General features: G+C 31.3%; 4 protein-coding genes across 5 annotated transcripts; 3 read left to right on the forward strand and 1 right to left on the reverse strand.

Annotated features, from left to right (window-relative positions):
- Positions 1-692: 692 nt before the first annotated feature.
- Positions 693-6,163, reverse strand: LOC11411342 (lysosomal amino acid transporter 1). 2 transcript variants are annotated; one of them, XM_003629456.4, is made up of 12 exons: positions 5,761-6,162; positions 5,257-5,299; positions 4,916-4,942; positions 4,260-4,358; positions 3,823-3,935; positions 3,377-3,554; positions 2,715-2,816; positions 1,770-1,862; positions 1,614-1,634; positions 1,453-1,511; positions 1,251-1,341; positions 693-1,079 (listed from the first exon to the last, which is right to left on the reverse strand). In XM_003629456.4, exons 1-12 carry the CDS (start codon positions 5,982-5,984, stop codon positions 1,005-1,007), a joined length of 1,125 nt encoding a protein of 374 aa, XP_003629504.2. In that variant the 5' UTR covers positions 5,985-6,162; the 3' UTR covers positions 693-1,004. The 2 variants fall into 2 exon arrangements, with proteins under 2 accessions (XP_003629504.2, XP_024627872.1); XM_024772104.2 differs by lacking the exon at positions 2,715-2,816 and having other exon boundaries at positions 5,761-6,163.
- A 4,077-nt stretch (positions 6,164-10,240) lies between these two features.
- LOC112417422 (zinc finger MYM-type protein 1-like) lies at positions 10,241-13,862 on the forward strand. The gene is made up of 5 exons (XM_024773091.1): positions 10,241-10,259; positions 11,405-12,427; positions 12,495-12,587; positions 12,756-13,381; positions 13,512-13,862. Exons 1-5 carry the CDS (start codon positions 10,241-10,243, stop codon positions 13,860-13,862), a joined length of 2,112 nt encoding a protein of 703 aa, XP_024628859.1.
- Positions 13,863-16,199: 2,337 nt separating this feature from the next.
- On the forward strand, positions 16,200-17,135 carry LOC11406648 (probable calcium-binding protein CML41). The gene has a single exon (XM_003629458.4). The coding sequence runs from the start codon at positions 16,335-16,337 to the stop codon at positions 16,899-16,901; it is 567 nt and encodes a 188-aa protein (XP_003629506.1). The 5' UTR covers positions 16,200-16,334; the 3' UTR covers positions 16,902-17,135.
- Positions 17,136-20,333: 3,198 nt separating this feature from the next.
- LOC11409719 (probable pectate lyase 16) lies at positions 20,334-22,026 on the forward strand. The gene is made up of 4 exons (XM_003629459.2): positions 20,334-20,675; positions 21,101-21,456; positions 21,571-21,706; positions 21,802-22,026. The coding sequence occupies exons 1-4, from the start codon at positions 20,334-20,336 to the stop codon at positions 22,024-22,026; spliced, it is 1,059 nt and encodes a 352-aa protein (XP_003629507.2).
- Positions 22,027-23,211: the final 1,185 nt, after the last annotated feature.

The following is a 23,211-nucleotide window of genomic DNA, read 5'->3' on the forward strand; positions in this document are numbered from 1 at the left end:
CGCTGCAACTTTCCAAATCTTCATTAAAGCAACATTCATCCACGCTGCATCTTCCCATATCTTTAAAGTCATTCCTTAACCTACATCATCAGAAATCCATGACAAGCATTAGTGATTCAAAAGTATTAAATAACACTATAAACTACTAAAATTATAAAATCCTAAAATAGTCATGATAAGATGTCTTAGCCAATGCAATCACTTAATTTCTTGTCCATTATGAGAGCTAAGTGCAATGTGATAACCAACTAATTTGCCAGTTATCATGGTTTCCTTCGTTCCCATGTGTGTAATTGTCTTTTTTTCCATTTCTTTCATACTTTCTTGTCGGAGTATGATTTGCAATTTGCCTCCTCCGTCAACACAACTCATTCACCACCATAGCTTGCTCCTTTCCTCTCTTTGCAGCGATTATTCTCTCTCTAAAGGGGGCTTGGATGCCCATATCTCAGCCACAATCGCTACCCACGTTACGACAATTTCACCTTCTATTAACCGTCATCCATAGGCACCGATCCATATTGTTTTTCCGACGACAATCATCACACATCCTCACTCCAGTTTACGACATATATAGCAAAGTTTCAACTAAAAAAATACAGATAGCAAAAATTAAACCATGCAGAAAACCTTACATGATCCATGCCATTTGCAATTACAAAACAAAAATCTAACATTTATCATTCACAAAATAAAATTAAATTCGAATCATTGACCCATCTCCAGTTGAACAAATTACAAAGTGAGTTAGATCGGAAATAGCTCCATAAAAAATTATGATAAAGAAATTCAGACTTCTAAAGAAACTATGGTCTCTCATATGAGTCTCACAGCTATCCATGTGATTGAATCAACTGAACAATTTCAGAGTATAGCCACTATCATACACACTCTTCTTAAATAGTCTAAAATAAGCATTATAATGGCTCAATTTTTGTAAATTATTTATTTAATTTGACATGAGTACATCACAGCTACATAAATCAAGATTGATCAACTTGCTTCTACTTCAAGTATTCTCCATCATCACTTGATTCACTGCTGCGAAAGTATCTATAGTAAATGTACTGCGATATTATCTGTCACATATAGTTAAGGAACATTAATTTAGAAAATTTATGAGATTAAGGCAGAATGGATAACATGAGAGAAAAAACAGGAGAGGATGCAAATCCGAGAGCATGCCTGTCGAAAATAATGATAATCTGAATGTATAATATAACAAAAATTTGAATATATAAGTAGGATACAAAAAAGTCTAGTGCCACGCAAACTGTGGCATCCAACAACCATGGCAAATTTGCTTTGATGCTTTCAAACTCAGTTGTTCGTACAAGAATACTGCATCCATATTCAACACAAAAAATTAATTAGGATCAGTAATTTCACTTAATTTTGGATTAACTATAATGCAAGGTTATTTATATATGCACAAGGGACAGAGATTGGAACCTTCCCACGTAAGAAGTATTAGCAATCAGTGCAAAAACGAACATGAAAGGATTTAAGCCCTATAAAGAGAAATTAAGCATAAATAAATCATATTTATATAACACATGTAATACATAAAACAGAAGGAAATAAATGTTTAAGATTTGATTGATGATATTTACCTCTACACTACCTCTTTTAATCTGAAAATTAAACAAAAGTTTATCATTAATAATGACTAAACACATCTACCAAAAAAAATAAAATAATGACTAAACACAATAAAAAATAACCAAATGAAAAAGAACAAAACTAATTAATTAAGGTTTGAGACTTACGTTCAACCATATTTGAGGAATTCGACTACATGTGTATATAGCAGCCATGATCCATCCCAAATATTGTCCATATGTACTATGTACCTCGTTCTCCTGTCATATTGAACATTTAATTAGTACTAGCAAATGCAAAATGAAGATTCTGATTAATTAAGGTGTACTAATCATACTGTTGTATTTGCCTTCAATTTGTGAAGTTAAGAATGATGAGAATCGTGACACGATTTAGCAAGCGTGTCACGATTTTTTAGGCAGTGAACATGGTTTTGCAGGGTGTCCAATCGTGACACGATTTTGGGAAAACATGACAAGTATTCAGGATAAGGTTGGTCGTACCTTGGGTCATACGCACCAAACGTGTCATGATTTGGGAAAACGTGACACGATTTTGACAGCTGAAGACTGCTATATAAGTTTTCTTTGCAAATTTTGAAGGTGAGGTGGAAGAGAGAGAAACTTGGGAAATCAAAGAAGGTAACTTTAGGGTTGAGGGTCTTTGATTAGAGTTCTCTTGGGTTGGGAAACATTGTAAACACCTTGGGTGATTGAAAATCATTGAGTGTCTTGTTCATTGGTGAGATTGGGAAAATGGGTAAAAATTAGGGTTGTTCTTTGTGAACTTGTTGAACCTAATTTCTTGTAACCCATTTGTATCTCTTTGTAAGAACTCATTGATAGTGGATTGGAGAGATCAATCTCTCCCCCAGATTAGGTCAAGTTGGACCGAACTGGGTCAACAATCTTTGATGTGTTTGTTCCTCTCTTATCTCCTTTTATCTTTTGCTTGTGGATTTGTGTTTTTCACTTTGATTTCTAGATTAGATTTAGGTGTTGTTATTGTTGATTATTGCTTGTGTTCACTTTGATATTGGTTATTACTTTCCTTTGCTCCACATATCATAATTTATATTGGTGTGATTTTGAGTACGAATTCACAACATATACCTTAAGGAGTTTTATTCCAGTAAATCCTATGTATCCATATCTCATTGAATTACCCTTTAAGGGCAAGTTAATGGCTGTAGCTAGAAATGTTCCATAACGTCCCTAAAACGGGGCAAATAAGACAAACATAATGTTTTGTGTTAGTGTCAGAAGATGAGGACAAAAGTTGCAACATACTAAAATACAACATTTGTCACAAAAAAAACAAAAATATAAAATACTCCGTCTACTCCAAGCAATAATTGTCATAAATAATTCCCTATTTATTTGGATCATGCTAAACAATACTCTAAAGAGTTTAAATTAATTATGTAAATTTTATAATGAAAATATCATTTTCTATTTTATTAATGTTTTAATCTACGAATTAGCATTCACGTAGATATGGAGGCCTAACACGACAGGGACACATCAACCTTAAAAATAATTTAGGAAAATGAAATAATTAAAGGTAGATGTGTGTTTATACCACACACTTTCAATCAGAAGTCTCAGTTTAGGTTTTAACTTGTATTTGATATTTTTATATACACTTTGTAAGAAAATATTTGATTTAATTTCTTAAAACTACTGCCCATACTTAGTAGTCAGGATGTTATTTGTCATTATATGATCCTCACAACACAAGTAGCATGTTTGAGGTAAACAAGTGAGAGACTCACATCGACAGAACGTGGTATGGACCAAGGCTTGGTTGTAGAGATATTGGACGTAACTTGAGATGCTTCATCATCATCAGAAGAATCGTGGATGAATTCCAAGGCTGAAGGACCACTTTTAGCAGCTCTTAGATGGGTAAACGAGGGTGGAGTTGCACTCCCCGCTAACGATCTTGCTGACCTGCATTATTTAAAAATTGAGAAGGAAGTCTTGTATGATCACAAACATTTAAACACGATTTAGGGCAAAAATACATATTTTTTTAGTTGTTTTAAAAATATACATTACTTTTTTCTTTTTTGTTTCGAACTTTACTCAAGTATGTGAATGTGTCGAAATAAAATGTCTAAATATTTGTGACTAATGAAATATTTTTCATAATTGAGAGTAACACATTGAGTGTGATATGGCATGGCAATATCTAATTTTGTGGAATATAGGTTCGTACATGTAGTAGTACTCCCCTCGAGCTGCTTCTTTTTGTGTGCCATTTGGTATTGCAATCCCAGAGTACACTTGACTTGGTTTTGGATTCAAGGGTCTTTTCTCTTCTTCATTATCCTGTAAGATAATACAATTGTAGAAGTAACTAACAAGAGTACGTAAGAGTGTATTATTAGTTAAATGTTTATGGAAAAAAATATTTAGTTTCAAGCTATGAAACATATATTCAGAACACCAAACACGACACGGATACGTCGATATTAATAATAATTTAAGAAAATGTTATGATATATATTATATGTAATCATCCGTGTCAATGTCGTGTCAAATGTCAGACACGATACATACTTGACAGTAAGACACGCATAATTTAAGGAGTATATGTGCTTCACATGTTTCAAGTATGAAATTTATGAAGAATTAATGAAATTAGAAATGTACCAATTTACTCTTAACATTCTGACGATGTTTGCACCATCTGAGGATGTGATCATAGTATACAATTTGCAGTAGTAATATGATTGTAGTGCTTGCATAAAGCTGCAATTAATCACAGTATCAAGGTTGCAATTTTCGTAACTTAAGTCACAAGATAACATTTCTCGTAATAGTAATTTGCAAATGAAACTGCTGATCAAGATTTTTCAAGTGTATATGTAACTGCTAATTAAGTTGAGATCATTATTTTGGTTAAGTCGTACCCTAGTACTATATGTTAATTTTATTTAATTTTATTTCTTTTCTTATATTTAAATGCAGCCATGAATAACAAAATTTCAAGATATGAAGTTGCACTACACCAACCAAGCATAGCCAGCAAGGTTGCCTAGGGACTGAAGACCTAAACACGTGTCCTAATACTCATAATACTATGGGACATTCTCTGTTTTCTATCCATTAAATTAACTATCTCTTGCATGTGTTATGGAATCTCTGTCTCAAAATCTAAATGATCAACAATTCAGATTTGTACAACTATTAAATAATGATATTACGAAATTATTTGTATAATTATATATACTCATGGTTTTGTACTATTCACAACAATCATTTAAAAAATATTTAACGATAAGAACAATATATTTGGAATTAATTACCAGAGCTGTGTAAAACTGTGTAGGCAGCTGCATGTATGTACGTCCATGAACCATCCATATCAATCACAAACAAAGAAAAAGACAAAAGAGCATAACATAATAAGTAATTAAGTTCACAATCACATATAAATGAGATAAAGAAAAAATTGGTTTATGGTGCATAACATTGTTATTATGATATTCATTCAGTGGATGAATGATACAGAACTAAACATTATGAAAGCAGAGAAACAAAGGCCACCCAATCCAATATTGTGAGGGCTAGCTGCTCTCTCTGTGGACCACCCTGCAATGCAATAGAACAAATAATATATCGATGCATTTGGTTCAGATTCACTTACCGTAGCTGGTTCAAGGAGGCAACCCACCAAGTTGCATATGTCTCTGCATCAACATCTAAGTTTCTTTAAAATTTAAACAAATTATAACCAACATAGCATCAAACACGGACATAGACATGAACATCATATAATAATTGGAAAAAAAATTGAACTTAACTTAAGTTATGTAACTACATGTGTGTATCATGTGGGTGTCGAGCGTTACACATATTAGACATCGTTCACAATCATTCAAACACAGACACACACATGAACATCAGATATTAAATGTAACTACATGTGTTTGTATCATGTGGATGTTGAACGCCTACACATGTTTGACATCAGACACATCTTTAATATGTAATAGATCAATGCTACATAACATTTAAGCTAACTAACATGATCCAATGGATTTTGCTAGTAAGTATTATAATGTGAAAAAAAGTTGATGAACTGTTTCATTAAATGCATAACTGATGGAAACAAAAAAGAGAGTGTGTATATAATGAATATTTGACTAACCCTGCTACCCAAGTAAGGAGAAAGGCAAGGGAAATTCCATGGCTTGACTTGTTGCGAAAAATGGTGATTATCTGAGGAATTTCAGCAACTCCCCATGATACTAAACTCATGAGTCCCAAACTGAATGATATGTCATCTCTCAAATTGCAAAGACAGTCTTTGAAGTATGTCTCAACCCATTTCACACACTCTTTGTTCTCCTTAACGCAGTAAGAGGGTGCCATTTGATTTGTGTATATGAAGCATATAGTTATCTTTCTCTTTGTAAGTGAGCTTTAACTTACAAAAGCTTTTTTATTTGTGTGCTTAAAGTGAATGAAACGAAGCTGGTTTTGTAGGAAGATAGCCCACCAAAACTACACAGATAAGTCATTCTAGAGAAATTCTAACTTGGTCACAACCCCAAATTAAATCTATTTAGGCACATATTCACAAATGATAAAAATTAAAAGAGAATAGATTTAAATGATGTGACTAAATAATTTTTCTTTTAAAAACACAATTTATTACAACAAAGTAAGATTTTAGAGGTGTTTGAAATATTTAACTTAACTTATGATTGTATTAACGTAAAACTCATGTATTAACTTTTTGGTTTAATCCCTCTAAAAAATTTCTTTCAATTTAAGTAAACTCATATGTAGAACTCATGTCTTTGAATAAAATTTTACAGAAAGGTTTATAATATTATGAGAATTTCTTAAAAAAAAAAATAGAATTTTTTAACAAAACATGAATTAAATATAATTTTATATTTTTTGCGGTTAAAAATTTATATTTAATTCATGTTTTGTTAAAAAATTCCATGTTTTTTTTGGAGAAATTTTTACAATATCTTACACATTTCCACACAATTTTATTGAAAGATACAAAGACTAGACATGATTTAACTTAAAAATAGGGCCAAAAATTGATGATTGAAAATTTTATTAAAGTCAAAGGAAAATTTTAGAACAGATAAACGAAAAAAATTGGTATATTTTTAAGGAACAAAAACATATTTAACCCTTGTATTTTATTTAGAGCGGCTAAAACGAAATTTAGTATATTTATAATGAAACAAAAACATATTTTTTTGAAGAAAGGAAACCATTAGAGATCGAAGAGCTTGAGTTAAATGACATCGTTTGAAATGATAAAACCAGGGACATTGAAACCATTTGAATAACAACTCCAACACACGATTTCTTAATCATCCGTGAGCTATATCAGCACTTTAAAGATTATAAACCCTGTTATACTGCTTCCTTCTATCGATGTGAGACTATTTTTAGTGTTTGGCTTTTGATTGATTTTGTAAGCTTTAGAAAAAGAAGCATAAAGGAATAATTTTGCAGCAGCTCATGATCCCTAAAGCATAACTACATTAATGGTACGTATTCTATAAAAATACAAATTTAGTCCAACTAAAATCTGCTTCTTTTAATTATTAAATTTAACTATATGTCTAGGAGACAAAGGTACATTAGATGGACAAGGTGAAATTTGGTGTCAAAATTTCCATATGGGCCGGGCAGCTCAGATATACAAGGGAAAATTGATCTTCTCCCTTTTAAAATTACTCATTATTTTAAGTTGCCCCGGGGCACTAGTTAAGCATACCATAAAAGAGAATTATTACCATAAAAGGAAACTGTTTTTGACTTTATTATAAATTAATTACACAATTTCAATGCATTAACTACTATATAATTTCCTTTTTCATATCCTTAACCAGTGCTCCGGGGGCACCAGTTAGCATTTCCCTTATTTTAATTTAGCGGAAGTTAACTTTCGTTCGACATTTTTCAGCAGTACTTTTAAAATCAGTTAAACCGGTTTAAAAAATAATTGAACCAATCTTAAAAGTGGCAACATGAGTTAACCCACGTTAAAAAAATGTTAAATAAGAGTATACTGCCGCTGAGTTAAGAGAATGAATAATTTTAGGCTTAAATATGTATTTCATCCTTGCAATTAGGGGTCGTTTAAAAATTGATCCATGTATTCGCTAATCCTTGCAAACCAGTCTTACAATCATTAATCATGCCTGTTTATTTGAAGCATGCAACTTCTCTTTAAAATTTCAAATGCTTGCGATGTTTCTTAATATTAATATTAGTTGAATTCACTTTTCTTAATAATTTCAAAAGTTAGTTGAAAAACTAATAATTTTTCTTAATATTATATTAGTTTTTTCAATTATTCAAATTTTTTCTTAAAAAAAGTTAGTTAGTTTTTGTTGGGCTATAGTATGGGAATCATGGTATGTGACTTGGTGACCACATTTTACCGCAAATTTAAGACATTAAGTTTTATAATTATTTCACTTATATAATTCAACATTATTTTTCTATTGAACGTAAAACTTATATCAACAACCACATTTTTAAGAAGAGTTTCGATACAATGAGTCTGTCAAACCATTGTATAGGAAACTATTGTTGGATGATGAAGGAATTCGAGGATCTTTACATTGAATTTTGAGCAACCATAAAAGTGATTTGAATATCATATCTTAACACAAAATCTTAAAACATTAAATTTGTGGACCACCTTACATATATTGTTCAACATCTATTTTTCATTAAATGCGAGACACTTACTCATACTAGATATATCAACAATTTTAAAAAGGGGAATACTATCAAGTGCTATAAAGACACTTGTTAAGAAGCCTAAATAAGATATTTTGTCTTAGGATTGATGTATTCAATAGACTAAAGCTTGGAAAAGTAACTTTTCTACATAAAACTAACCGATTATTTCTGTTTTAAAATCTTTAACAAATACCATAAAGATACTTGTTAACAAAAACCATTTAAAAATTATAAATAAATGAAAAACACAGTAACAAAGTTTATGTTACCGATACATACAGCTATAAGTATTGAATGTTTCCCAAAAAAAAAAGTTATAAGTATTGAAAAACGTTATTGTACCTTGTAAGTATTGTGCAACTTTATTTGTTGAAATGGAAATTAAATATGGGAAATGTTAACAAGTGTTCAGGGGTACGGTTAAGAAACAAATATAGCATGTGCTGCATTGGAAATTGTGTTGTCAATCTCTTAAAAAAAGTCAACAAAGTGTATTTTTCAATTAAAACTTTCTTTTTTAGGGTTTCTTAACCAATTACTCGGAGGCACCAATTAACATGACCCATTAAATATTACTATCTCATTTGAGGATCAATATCGGCAATTGTGTACAATACCTGGTTAAGAAAAAAGCTCATCAAATCGATATTTTAATTAAATTTGATTTTGATGTATATAATTATTTTAGCTATACATGTTTTCTGAATTTCAACTTCAATATGCATAAAATAAAATATTTACATATATATTTTATTGTTAGATTCTTATATGTTTTTTCGCTATTGTCTTTTCTCTGACAAATATTAGATGCTCCCATCTAGGGATGTCAATGAGTACCCATGGGTACGGATAGTATGATATCCGTCCCTGCCCCATTAAATAAATATGATACCCATGTCCGCCCCTATCCTCGTGGGTATCCACTATACGTGTACCCGTGGGTATTGAGATATCCATGGGTACCCATGAATTTTGAATTTATTTATTTTTTGGTACAAATAATAACTTTTTTTTAATTATAAAAAAACTTCAACTTTTAAACATCCATACATAATTCATTCAAAATTTCATAAATCATACATAATCCATAGAAAATTCATGATTCTTACATAATCCATAGGATATGTTTTATGATGTGAAAATGGTAAACTTAATAAGATGAATTAAAAAAAATTAAAAACAAAAATAGGTTATTAACGAAGAGTCTTAGGTGGGCGGTAAAATTTCATTCAATAAGGTAACAACTTTAAGTAATAAGATAATATAAGATATATAAGGATATTTTAGTAATTTACTTAATATATTATCAGGTATGGGTATCCGTGGGTATGGATATAATCAAATCCGTGCCCGTATCCATATAATAATGGGTAGTCAAATACCCGTTCATTATACCCGTGGATACCCGTTTTGCTACCCACCCCGTGCCCATGACGGATTTTGCCCACAAATACCCGTGGGCATGAGTATTTTTGCCACGCCTACAGTCCCATCATTGGTAAACCCATCCTTAGATAAGATATGTATGATTACAATTTGTTTGGTTCTACAATGTTAATAATTAATTTTAAATAAATTAACTTTATAGAATTTATTAGGACTAAAAGTGAGTTAAACATTGAATTTTTTAGTAGTGGCCGGAGTTTGAATCCCAGACCTTACATATTTTATGCATTATCTCAATCAACTGAGATAAGCTCACTAGGACAGTTAAACATTGAATTTACAACGGGAAAAACAATTTAGAGACAAAAACTTTAAATGATAGCTAAATTCAAGTTAAAATCAATTATGAAAGTAAATTGTTTCGGATTGGGCCATTGCTCATCATGAGGCATAAATACCTAATAAGGTTCCTACTCCAGAGGTGAATCACCATATCTAACACGGGGCCGTGAAATATGGGAAACGAACCCAGAGGTAATTTGATCACTTTACATTATCATCAAACGCAGTGGCGGAATTAGGGGGTGGCAAGGGGGAGCCACCGCCACCCCATTATTTCTGTGAAATTACGAAAATGCCCTTGGTTAATAATAATATTTTCCAACTAATTTCATTTGGTCACCTATTTTCTCTCTCATCTGAAGAGAGAACGCGTTCTCTTCTTCTCCAAGCAACAAAATCATTGATCGAGACAAGACAAGCACACCACCACCGCACCGATCCACCGCCGTCCAACCGCAACCGCCGCCTGGACCAATCACCTCCTTCTCCAATCTCCATTCATCTTCTCTCTTGTTTAAAGTCTCCACAAACCCTAATTCTGGTAAATTGCAAGTTAATATGAAATTGAATGTATTTTCCTTCAAATATGATTATTCTCTGATGATTACATGTTTTTAATGTTGTTAACCATCTTAATTTTGGCTTTATCTTAAATTCTCTTTAACTGTTTGTTGGTTTTGAAAAAGTATAGCTTTTTGTTGATGTTATTTAAGTTAACTGTTAGTTACTTAGTTGTGATAACTTGTTCTATATTTTTTGTTGGTTTTAATCACTTTTAGTTACCTTTGATTGTTCAATTTATGGTTTTTTCAAGTGTTGGTTCACTTTGAGTTCAATTATCAATTTTAGAGACTCTGTTTTTTGCTTTTTAGCTATCAGTTTATGGTTTTTTCAAGTGTTGGTTCACTTTAAGTTCAATTATCAATTTTAGAGACTTTGAAGTACCTTATAATTGATTCTGTCAAATAAAATATATATGATTAATGAAACGTAAAACTTTAGTGCTTCATAAGAATGTAAAACTTTGAAGTACCAATATTTACAAGTTGCAAGGAGAATTAAGAAACTCATTCAGCTGCTTGCTTTTAAAACTGAAGGCTGCTTAGAAGTAATGTACTCTAAAGTTTCTTGGTAGTAGATGTGAAACTTTTGCATAGAAGTCTACTGAAACACCATATATGTAATTTGAAGTTGAGCATCTGAAGAATATAATTTAATTACGTAGGCATACTCCAGATTCTGTTAAAATAGATTTTGGAATATTATGTTCCCTTTGATATGTTACAAACTATTGTTGATTGTAATTTTATTGTTGGTTTGATTCTTGTTGTTAACAGGTGGAACAGTTAAGATGAAGTTTCAAAGAATTGATTCTATTTTCAAGAGGAAGGTCGTTGATATTCAAAGAGATGAAGTTATAATTTCTTCATCCGAACTTGAACATGTTCATGAGAATCCAAGAATTGAAGAAAATGAGTCTCATCCTTCAAAGATTAATAGAGTTGATCCGGAAGACATTGAAATTTTTTTAGAAAGGGATCCAGGAAAACGTATTCCAATTTGGAAATATCCACCAAAACAAATGGATGCAATACGAAGAGCCTATCTAAAATGGGGTCCTTATCAATCAAACTTAGAAAACTATCCCATGTCCGGTATCGGGAAAGCACAAAGGCGATTTCAACACAGTTGGTTTAGCTTGTTTTCTTCGTGGCTAGAATATTCGCCGTCAAAAGATGCTGCATATTGCTTACAATGTTATCTATTTAGCAACAAACCAAGTGGACGTCACGGATCAGAAGTATTCATTTCTATTGGCTTTAGAAGTTGGAGGAAAGTTAGGAATGGAGAGAATTGTTCCTTTCTTAAACATATAGGGAAGGATCCTCGCTCACCACACAACAATGCAATGAAAGCTTGTCAAGACTTCTTGAATCAAGATGGGCATCTTAGGAATGTTATTGAAGTGCAAAGTTCGACTCAAATTCTGAATAATCGACTATGTCTCAAGACTTCAATTGACACTGTTCGTTGGTTAACAATTCAAGCTTGTGCTTTTAGGGGTCACCGTGAAGGAAACAAATCGAGAAATCAAGGTAATTTTCTTGAATTGTTAAAACTTTTAGCATCCTACAATGATGAAGTTGAAAAAGTTGTGTTGAAAAATGCTCCAGAAAATTGCAAATATACTTCGCATCAAATCCAAAAAGAGATATTGCAAATTCTTTCTAGTAGGGTGAGAAAACATATTCGTGAAGAAATTGGTGATTCTAAATTTTGCATCGTCGTTGATGAAGCTCGTGATGAGTCAAAAAAGGAACAAATGGCTCTTGTGTTAAGGTTTGTTGATAAATGGTTTGGTACAAGAGAGATTTTTTGATGTGGCACGTGTTAATGACACTGCTTCCTTAACTCTTAATGAAGCAGTATGTGGTATACTTTCTCGACATAACCTTGATGTTTCAAACATTCGTGGTCAAGGGTATGACGGTGCTAGAAATATGAGAGGAGAATGGAATGGTTTACAAGCCTATTTATGAAAGATTGTCCTTATGCTTACTATGTCCACTGTTTTGCTCATCGGTTGCAACTTGCCTTAGTTACTGCATCAAGAGAAGTTGCATCAATTCATAAATTCTTTGAGAAGCTGATTTTTGTTGTCAATGTTGTTGTTGCAACTTGCCTTAGTTACTGCATCAAGAGAAGTTGCATCAATTCATAAATTCTTTGAGAAGCTGATTTTTGTTGTCAATGTTGTTGGTTCTTCTACTAAGCGCCATGATGAGTTACAAGCTGCCCAATCAAAAGAAATCGAAAATTTGTTAGAGACTGGGGAGATTGTAACTGGTAAAGGTAAAAACCAAGTTGGTACTGTGAAAAGAGCTGGAGATACTCGTTGGGGATCACATTTCAACTCTATTTGTAGCTTGATAAGTATGTATGGAGCAACTTGTCCAGTTTTGAAAATCATTGCAAAAGATGCAAAAAAAATTGCCCAACGTGCAGATGCTGATAGTTCTTACAATCACCTAAAGTCTTTTGATTTTATATTTATCTTGCATTTGATGAAAGAAATTATGGGGACAACAGATTTGCTTTGTCAAGCCTTGCAAAAACAATCTCAGGATGTTGTTAACGCTGTGCTTTTGGTTCGTTCAACAAAAGCTCTTATTCAAGATTTGAGAGAAAATGGTTGGGATAAGTTGTTTGCCAATGTGGTGTCCTTTTGTGAAAAGCATGATATTGAGGTTCCTGACCTCAATGACAGTCATTCAACAACAAGGTTTGGGCGTTCTCACCTTGAAGAGAATCAGGTAACAATAGAACATTATTTCAGAGTTGATTTTTTTTACTACCATTGACAAACAATTACAAGAGTTGAATAGCAGATTTAGTGAGCAAGCAATGGATTTGTTGACTCTAAGTTGTGCTTTGTCTCCGGAGGATGGATATAAAGCTTTTGACATTAGCACTATATGTAGTCTTGTTGAAAAATATTATCCCATGGATTTTAGTGATCAGGAGAAGATTAATTTGCCATTTCATCTAAAACATTTCCTTTTTGAGGCTCGTGAATCATCAACTTTGAAAAATTTATCAACTATTCAAGAATTATGTTCATGTTTGCCTGCTGCCATTCCTGCCAATGGACAACCCAAAAAACACTTGTTGCTTGATAGGTTGTTGCGTCTTGTTATGACTCTTCCGGTTTCTACAGCCACAACTGAAAGATCTTTTTTAGCAATGAAAATTATCAAATCTAAGTTGAGAAACAAGATGGGACATGGTTTTTAGCAAATAGCATGTCAGTTTACATCGAAAAGGATATTAGTGAATGTATTAGTTCTGAATCAATTATTGATGATTTCAAGTCACTCGGAAAGCGTAAAGTGCGTCTTTAGGTATGTAATGATCGACTTTATATATTATGTAGTTTAAATTTTGAATGATTGATTTTTGGTTTATTTTGAATGATTTATATATTATATTTTAGTTTATTTTGATGGCGGCATGACGGCCACCCCAAACATTTTTGTCTGGCTCCACCACTGATCAAACGACAACTCATATTGCACATCAGGTAGCGCGCAATGCTTATTGTAAGGTCGAACTCAGCTAACAATGTATATATCGTTAAAGGAAACACCTTTAATTGAGTTCGAATACGAGATCTCATAATTGTATGTTTTAGTTTCATTAGTTTTTGACTTCATCTAAGATAAAAAAAAAAAAAAAAAAAAAAAAAAAAAAAAATGTTTTGTCCTTGAAAATTTGAGATTGTAATTTAAATTCCATATTCCTTTCTTTTTCCTCCAAGTTCTACTAAAAACGTAACTTTCAGGAAAATGAAATATTTCTCCGTAAGACTGGTATATATTATTTTAGTTTTGTTATCGAATGCCAGGAGACTTTATAAGGATCCAAAATTTTGAAATTGTTCCTTTAAAAAATTAAATATTATAAATTTCAATACATTGAATACCAAATTTTCATAAAAATTATATATTAGAGGTTCTTAAAAAATGTCTGAAGACACTCATTAACATTTTACTATATTTTTTGACATAGTGACGTCCTCATTAAGATAAGACTGATATATTTGTTCTAGATTTATCATTGATATGCATGAGAGAAGAAAAAAAAACTGAAGATTAACAAAAGATGACCGATTATTAACTAATCTAACATTTTCGTTGATTTTTCATCATATGTTTTTTTGATTGATAATATCTAATGAAATGTTATAGAATGCCTACTAAAACATAGGTTAAACTTCTTTTAGTCTTTTAAATTTGACAAAAAATATCAGGTTCTTTAAGTTTTAAATTTTCAAATAGTTCTTTACTACCCTTTTAAGGATTTGAAAGTTAAAAAAAATTCATAGGACCTATTGAAAACTTATAAAACACTTAAAAGAACTTATTTAAAAATTAACAAACTTAAATGATTGCTTCGATATTTTTGTCAAACTTAAATGATCAAAAAATATTTTACCTAAAACAAAAACATTGTCGATTTTTATTTTTATTTTTTAGAAGAGAAGAAGCTTAAAGCATTTCATTAATCTTGTCGATTTATATTATATACACACACTCATGTTGTTTGAATAGAGAAAATTTATTTACCGGATGTATATAGGGGTGTACATGGGTTGGGTAAACCCAAAAAACCCGTCAAACCCATCCAAAAAAATCCAAAAAAGTGGGTTGGGTTGGGTGATTGGGTGGATATGGTTTTAAAAAATGAAAAACCCATAAAAAATAATGGATTTTGGGTAAAACCGAACCCATACCCAATAAACCAACTTACCCAATAATTTTCAAATTTTAATTTCATTTTCATAGAGAGGAAGAAGAATAACAAATGTTTTGATCATAAATTTAGTTTAATTTTTAAAATTGACACAACACATCCTTTATATTGAAAATAAAAAAAATATTAGAGTTACAAATTATGATGTTGCAATTTATAGTTACTTTGATGCTAAAGCAATTTTACGTCATCCAACTTTAATTTATTTCAAGTATTCGATGATCAAATTTTTTATTTAATATTAAAATTTATTATTTTATGATGCTAAAATATAGTGAAAATATGTTACATAATTATTTTAAGAATATAAAAAGTTGAAAATTTTTTATGAAAAAAATACAAGGATTCGTCGTTTAGTCATTTCATATTAACAAAAAAAAATTGAATAATCCACTACCCAACCCAAACCAAACCGGAAATTAGTAGGTTTGCCCAAACCCACCCATTAATTTAACGGGTGAATATTTTACCTAATCCAAACCGGAGTACCCTATATGGTTCGGGTCTTGGGTTTGGCCAAACCTAACTCAAATCAACCCATTTACACCCCTAGATGTTTATATAAGTTTTTATTCAAGTGAAAAATAAACCGCCTCAAAATAATTATCAGCTTGTCCCCTCAAAAAATAAAATTATCAGCTTGACATTGTTCCATCAATTTCTCGGGACCCTCTTAGGAAACTACCATGCAATTTCCTTCTCATCAGAAAGGTTACGTATCTTTAATTTCCATAATTCAGTTCTGCTCCCCAAGCAATTTCATAGCAACTCCCTCAAAAGCTACTCTTAATTTCCTTATATATATCTCAATCTTTTTATTTGACTCTTGCATTATATCAAAAGACTACCTATTAGTAATTTCATGTCACCTTTCAAATAATAATATATTAATAATTTTGTATATGTTGGAGAGGAAATTGAATTAGGTTTCTCAAAAATTTCATTTTTGTTATTATGGCTAGAATTCTAAAACCATCCAAGTGGTTCGCTAACAAATTAGGTCTCAAGCTTATTAGATCAAGATCTTCAAATTCATCATCATTATGCTCTCCAAGATCTCCAATTTCACTGTCCACCACACCAAAAACTAACACCAATGAAGATGAAAAAGGATTAAGAGAGGTTTTTAAGTACTTTGATGGTGATGGAGATGGAAAAATTTCAGCCTATGAATTAAGGTCATATTTTGGTTCAATTGGTGAGCACATGTCTCATGAGGAAGCTGAAAGGGTGATAAATTACCTCGACGGCGACGGCGACAACTTGTTGGATTTCAATGATTTTATTAAGTTGATGAAAGGTGAAGGAGGAAGAGATGATGATAAAGATTTAAGAAAGGCTTTTGAGATGTTTGTGTGGGAGGAGAAAGAAGGTTGTATTACTCCAAAAGGGTTGCAAAGGATGTTGCAACGTCTTGGAGATGATAGGTCTTATGAAGAGTGTGTGGTTATGATTGATGCATTTGATATTGATCATAATGGGGTTCTTGATTTCAACGAGTTTCATCAAATGATGGCTTAATTAATAATATTAATCCTTAGTTAAATGAATCTTCTTTGTAAATGTTGATATTCCAAACGAAATATGGAATATATAAATGTGTAAAAATATACATTGTCAAGAGTGAGTGTGAGTTAGTCAAAAAAGAAAAGGAATGAGTGAGAGTTTGCTAGATTATTAAGATTCGTGTATGTTTTTTAATTTCATCAACATACTTAAAAAAATATATATATATATCATAACCGCTTTTTGAGATTTGGAATCCATTATAAAGTGCTTTAATCGTGGCCAAGATGAAGCCCAGGTGAGGGTTAAATTCAGGACTGTTCCAATGTATTTGTAGGCATGTATTTATAGGTTGAAAACGAATTTTAAATTGAGACATTTTAAGTGTGTTGATATAGAAATATAAAAATTAATAACACTAAATGTGTAATTTTATTGAAGCATGTTAGCCGGTGGTATTGACTTGGAACATGAGTGTTCTTCTTCTCAAGATCTCATGTTCGATTTTTTTCGGTACTAATATGGATGGGTTAATTTAATATTTATTTTTTAAAATATATTTGAATATCGATTCATCGGACTGTGAGAGTTTAACTCTTTCCGTTAGACTCAACATCATTAATGAAAGAACTTTTTAAAAACAAATAACATTATATTCATAGAAATATGAAGAAAAAAGTCTATAACTCTTGGGATCAAACTTGTGACGTGAACTAAAAGTCTATGATTCTCCATTTAACTACTAATTGTGGTAGGCGCGAAGATATTTAAAGAATATAACTTATAGAAATATGTTTAAAGTAAAAAGGATTCGGAGCCTAATATGAGGTCTAAATTTTTTGGAGGCCTAAAGGTCTTGCTTTAGCAACAACCTCCTTAGGCAGACTCTAATTAAAATTCATGCCAAAAATGAGGAATTTTTTTTTTTTTTAGAAAATATTGCATTTAATTTTCTGCTCGAGCATTGAATCAACCTTTTTTTTGGATCAAATACTTTAGTAACAAGAATGTCACGCTATAATCCTGAAGAAGTGACGAATCAAATGTGTGTTCAAACTTACGGTCCAACACGTAAAATATAATTGTAATCAGGGCCGTTTTTAAAAATTTGGTGGCCTAAGACGAACCTACAATTTGGGTCATAAATATTGAGTATATAAAAAAAAATGAAATTTCTAAAGTATGGAAATAATTTGCTTGAAGAATATAAGGGGTGTGAGGTGATTTCTTTTGATTTTTACCAAAGAGTTTGAGATGATGGAAGGTTTAGAATTTGAACTCCCTTTATAACCTCAGAGTAGATTATAAATGGGCCTCTTTGAAATGGTTTTCAAAAACTGTTTTTCTGTTTTATAAAACTGAAAATTTTAAAAACTTGTTTGATGAAGGTCTTCTCAAAATTAGTTTTTAAAAACTGTTCCAATTTTATTGTTTTAAAAACTGAAAAACGAAAACTGCCAAAAGTTGTTTTGCTTTTTGTTTTCAAGTTTTCTCTCAACTGAAAAACAAGAAAGTCTTTCATTAATGGCATTTTAGTAAATCTTTTAAAAAATTAAAATACTTAAAACTGATTTAAAAGTACGATAATCAAACACATTTTTTTTTTTTTTTTAACTTTAATCTTAAATAGTGTTTTGTAAAAGTGATTTATAAAACTGAAAAGCAAAATTCAATCAAACAGGCCCATAGTCTTTTTTTTTTTTTTTTTTTTTTTTTTTTTTTTTTTCTTTTTTCTTTTCGGTTCTACTCGAGCATGATTAATTAACTAAGAAGCTGGCACTACTGTATGTTTTGTAAATTGGAATGCATCTTTCCGATAATGCCATCTATTGTACTTGCACCTTAAGCCAAAGGAAACTGATTGGCAAAGTGAAGAAAGTAACATGCCATGTCGACTTTATTTCATTGGTAGATTTTAGTGGTTAAGATAGTCTCAATTTATCCAAATAAATGACGGGTACAATTGAGTAGAGAGATAGGCAAAAACATCTCATTTATGAATATCTCACATAAAATGGTACCCTCAATTTCTTTTGTAAAGTAGTGAGATCTTAACTCAAAGAGTGAATCATCAAATTCGTCTTTGAATTTTTACGAATCGGTCGAATTCATCTCTCAATTATGCGAAATATCAATTTAATCCTTGAATTTGTTAAATGTCAATCAAGTTAGTCCTTCTGTTCAACCAGAGCATTAATGGTGCTGACGTGGCCGTTAACCTCTCACATGTCAGACGCCACGTAGACAATGACTAATTTGGCCGATAATAACAAACATTTTAGAGGACCAAATTGATTGATTTGCAGAAAATATTTTGGCTTTCTTCCCCAACAGATCTTTACTTCCCCAACGGCTCTTTCTTCCCCAAATATATAAAATTGGAACCCTAATTACATAATCTGCAATCTACACTCCAAAATCACCAAAACTTCTTCCAATAATAAGTGGTCCAGTTCTTCCCCAATTCAAAAAACTTCAAACCCGAATTTTTTTTCTTATTGAATCTGAAAGCCAAAATTCCCAAAACTTCTTGAAGCAAAACTATTGAAATTGAATCTGAAATGATGGGACGTGGGAATATGAGAAAAAACGGTTATGAAAGTTGAGCTTTATCTTCAAGCTCCAAATTTAATGGTGATGTGAGAGCGCTTGAATGTTGGTGTCCTAGAATTTGTGTTGTTAGTAAAACCAATACTGTAAAAAAACCAGGAAGGTCATTCTATGCTTGCCCTATGACAAATGTTTGTTTAACTATTAAACATGTGATGTCATCTTGGTTTGAACAACATAGGACTGATTTTGAATGCCAAAATGTTTCTAACAACATTAGCTAGTTATTCTTCTGTTTGGCAATGTATATCCTTCAGCACATCCCTCTTTACTTGTTCTGTGATAAAATGAAATCACTATTCATTGTGTTCGCTTCTACTATGACACACAAGACTCTTAGCCAAATAAACAGTTGATTTATATTCAATAAACAATCCAATATATAGATCGCATACTTCAATCTTCAATTCCATCAACACATATTCTAATCAAATTGCTTAACATGTTGCAAATCCACCTGATATATACTCAGATTCCCAGGTTGAAAAAGCAACTCAAGTTTGTTTCTTGGTACACCTGGATGTTGTAACATCAAGAATAATAGTGATCCTAATGAATAATAGTGTTCTTGAACAAACTCATTTTTTTCTTAGACCACTGTTAATTATTAATAATCTCCACTTTTTGTTTAGTTTCTTTGTAGTTATTCTTTTGGATTCAGCCCCTTATTCAAAAATAAAATTAAGAAACATTGAAATTACAATTATATATAGAATCATGGTTTGTCATCAAGTAATCAACTCCGTCTTTTGGTGTTTTATTTTACTTGTTGTTATGCTCACATTTTTTACAACAAATGCTAGTTCTACCGAGAAAACTAAGATAGAAGACAAGGAAATGAATGTGATTGATCAATGTTGGAGATTCAATCCTAAATGGAGGAAACATCGACAACAACTTACCGTTTGCTCAGTGGGATATGTAGGGAAAATGACAAACAACATAGGCAAGGACTTAATCCATTATACAGTTACCGATCCTAGGGACCACCCTTTAAATCCAGCACCTGGAACCTTGAGATATGAAGCATCTAGGATTCAAGGCAAAGTTTGGATCACACTTAAACGGAACATGAACATTAAGCTTGTGAGACCCCTTCTCATCAGTAGTTTCACCACCATTGACGGTCGAGGCGTCGATGTCCACATTGCAGATAATGCGTGCCTGATGATATATAAGGTAATAACTAATGATTAGTGAAAAATTACCAAACAGTATTGAATTTCAAATCAAATTATAGATGAAACAAATGGACAATTGGAATGTCTCCCATAATGCAACGTTGTAGCCAAAAAATTCCATGTAAAAAAATGCTAGCAAAGCTGCCCTAGTTAAAAAAATAGATATACCATTATATACTATATTATCATCTAAAACATGAAACGAATACATTTTGATTTTATTTTATCGTCTCCAAAACTTATATAACATTAAAATTTGAGATGAATTCTATCATTTTCTTTTTCTAACTTTTGTCCGAAATTTCTTTTTCATTCAAGTTTGTATAATCATTATTATAGTTAATTTCATTTTATTCTTTTAATATTTCAATCAACATCTATTACTTTCTAACTTATAATGACATGTTTGTTATCTGTTATTAGGCAACCAACATAATCATCCACAGAATTAGGGTTCATCATTGTCGACCTCAAGCTCCTGGAATGATGATGGGTCCCGATGGAAAGATAATTTCATTAGGTCAAGTTGATGGAGGTGCAATCAGATTGGTTTCTGCTTCAGAAATTTGGATCGATCATAACACACTTTATAATTGTCAAGATGGTCTTCTAGATGTTACACGAGGTTCCACTGATATAACGATATCCAACAATTGGTTTAGAGAGCAAAATAAAGTTATGCTTCTTGGTCACGATGATGAATTTGTGAGAGACAAAAACATGAAAGTCACCGTTGTATACAACTATTTTGGACCTAATTGCCACCAGCGCATGCCTAGGTAATTTATGATTGCAAAATTAATAGTTTTTTATACAATAAACAAAATTAAAAGTAAAAAAAATATTTCTAAATTTATTGATAGGTTTTATCTTTTATTTAATTTTTTTTACAGAATTCGTCATGGATACGCACATGTTGCAAATAATCTGTACATGGGATGGGTGCAATATGCAATAGGTGGAAGTATGGAATCAAGCCTTAAAAGTCAATCAAACCTCTTCATAGCACATGCAACCGGGAAAAAGGAGGTAATTATTTCAAGCAATTAAGACACCAATCTTTTATGATTGTTTCGTTCATAAAATGAGTACAACGTGTTAAATTAAATATATAATTGGTGTAGGTGACATGGAGAAAAAGTAGTAATGGAATTGGAGATACATGGAAATTTTATTCAGTTGGGGACGCTTTTGAAAATGGAGCATCCTTCGTGGAAACAAAAGGTGGACAAGTGACTAAACCAAATTATAGCCATGAACAGAATTTTAAAGTTGTTGATGCCAAATATGTAAGATCATTGACAAGTTCATCCGGCGTGTTACAATGCAGTAAAACCTCAATATGCTGAGTTAAAATTCGTAAAGGAAGATGCATTTCACTCTCTTGATGTTAACATTTGAGAGATTAATTTTGACAATGGAATCTTTTTGAAAAAAGATGCAACAGATAGACCTCGGCAAAAAAGATGTATTACATTAATGAGGATGACCTTTGATATTCACATGAGTAGTAGTACAATATAACATGTCTCGATACAAATTGAATGTTGAGTTAGTTTGGGAAGGTTAAAATAGTGCACTTATTGGCGAATTTAGAAAATGAATATCTAATTCATTCAAGTGTAAAATTAGATTAATGACATTGAAAATATTACTACATTATAATATCAGTGTGCCTCTATTATGGTTCTAATTAGTGTGGCCGACTTTTTTTTATTCCACAACATCATTATTGATGCATATTTGTCTTGAAAGAATTGTGCAATAATCATAAATAATTAGGAGAACGTATATCATGCCATCGACTTTTAACTGTTTAAAATCGGTTACTTTTAATGAAAAACACTTAAAAACAATTTTCAAAAGGAAAAATAAGAATGAACTAAAATAGCATTAACTACATTTGTTTTCCCTCTCAAAATCACTTTAAATATTTTTTACTATTTAATATTAAATATCTTTTTTTGGAAAAAACAGAAAAACTTTTCTTTCTTTAGAAAGTTTCCTAATTGATTATATAATATTTAAGCTGTTAAATATACAATTTTAATCAATATTCTTCAAAAAATAATTAATCAATATTTTTAATTTATAAATAACTTTTTATTAAGCTCACTTTCATGATAAACACAAAATGAGTTTTGAGAAATTATTGTATGTTAAAAGGACACTATTAGAAGTTGTTCACTAAGTTACACAGATAAGGTACGAGACTTTAAAATAAATCTTAGTACGTTAACATGAATTTATTTTAAAAATAAATTTAAAAATGAATGTTATTTATATGTACATGACAAAATTGTTTCCACATTTCATAGTTGCTCACAATCACATTCTAGTACAAAAGTTGAAAATGTCCACAAATACTATGTCTATACATTAATGAGGTATCTAAGATACGCTTAGTAAAAAGGCTTACATATGTGATGACCTCCGTTTAGTTGGGTTAAGCTTAATTGTGATGGTGTTTGGAAGGGATCTGGTACTCTTGCAGGGTGTGGAGGGCTTCTTCGAGACTCTAATGGCAGATGGAT

The sequence above is a fragment of the Medicago truncatula genome, chromosome 8, assembly GCF_003473485.1.
Source record: "Medicago truncatula cultivar Jemalong A17 chromosome 8, MtrunA17r5.0-ANR, whole genome shotgun sequence".
NCBI classification, from domain to species: Eukaryota; Viridiplantae; Streptophyta; class Magnoliopsida; order Fabales; family Fabaceae; genus Medicago; species Medicago truncatula.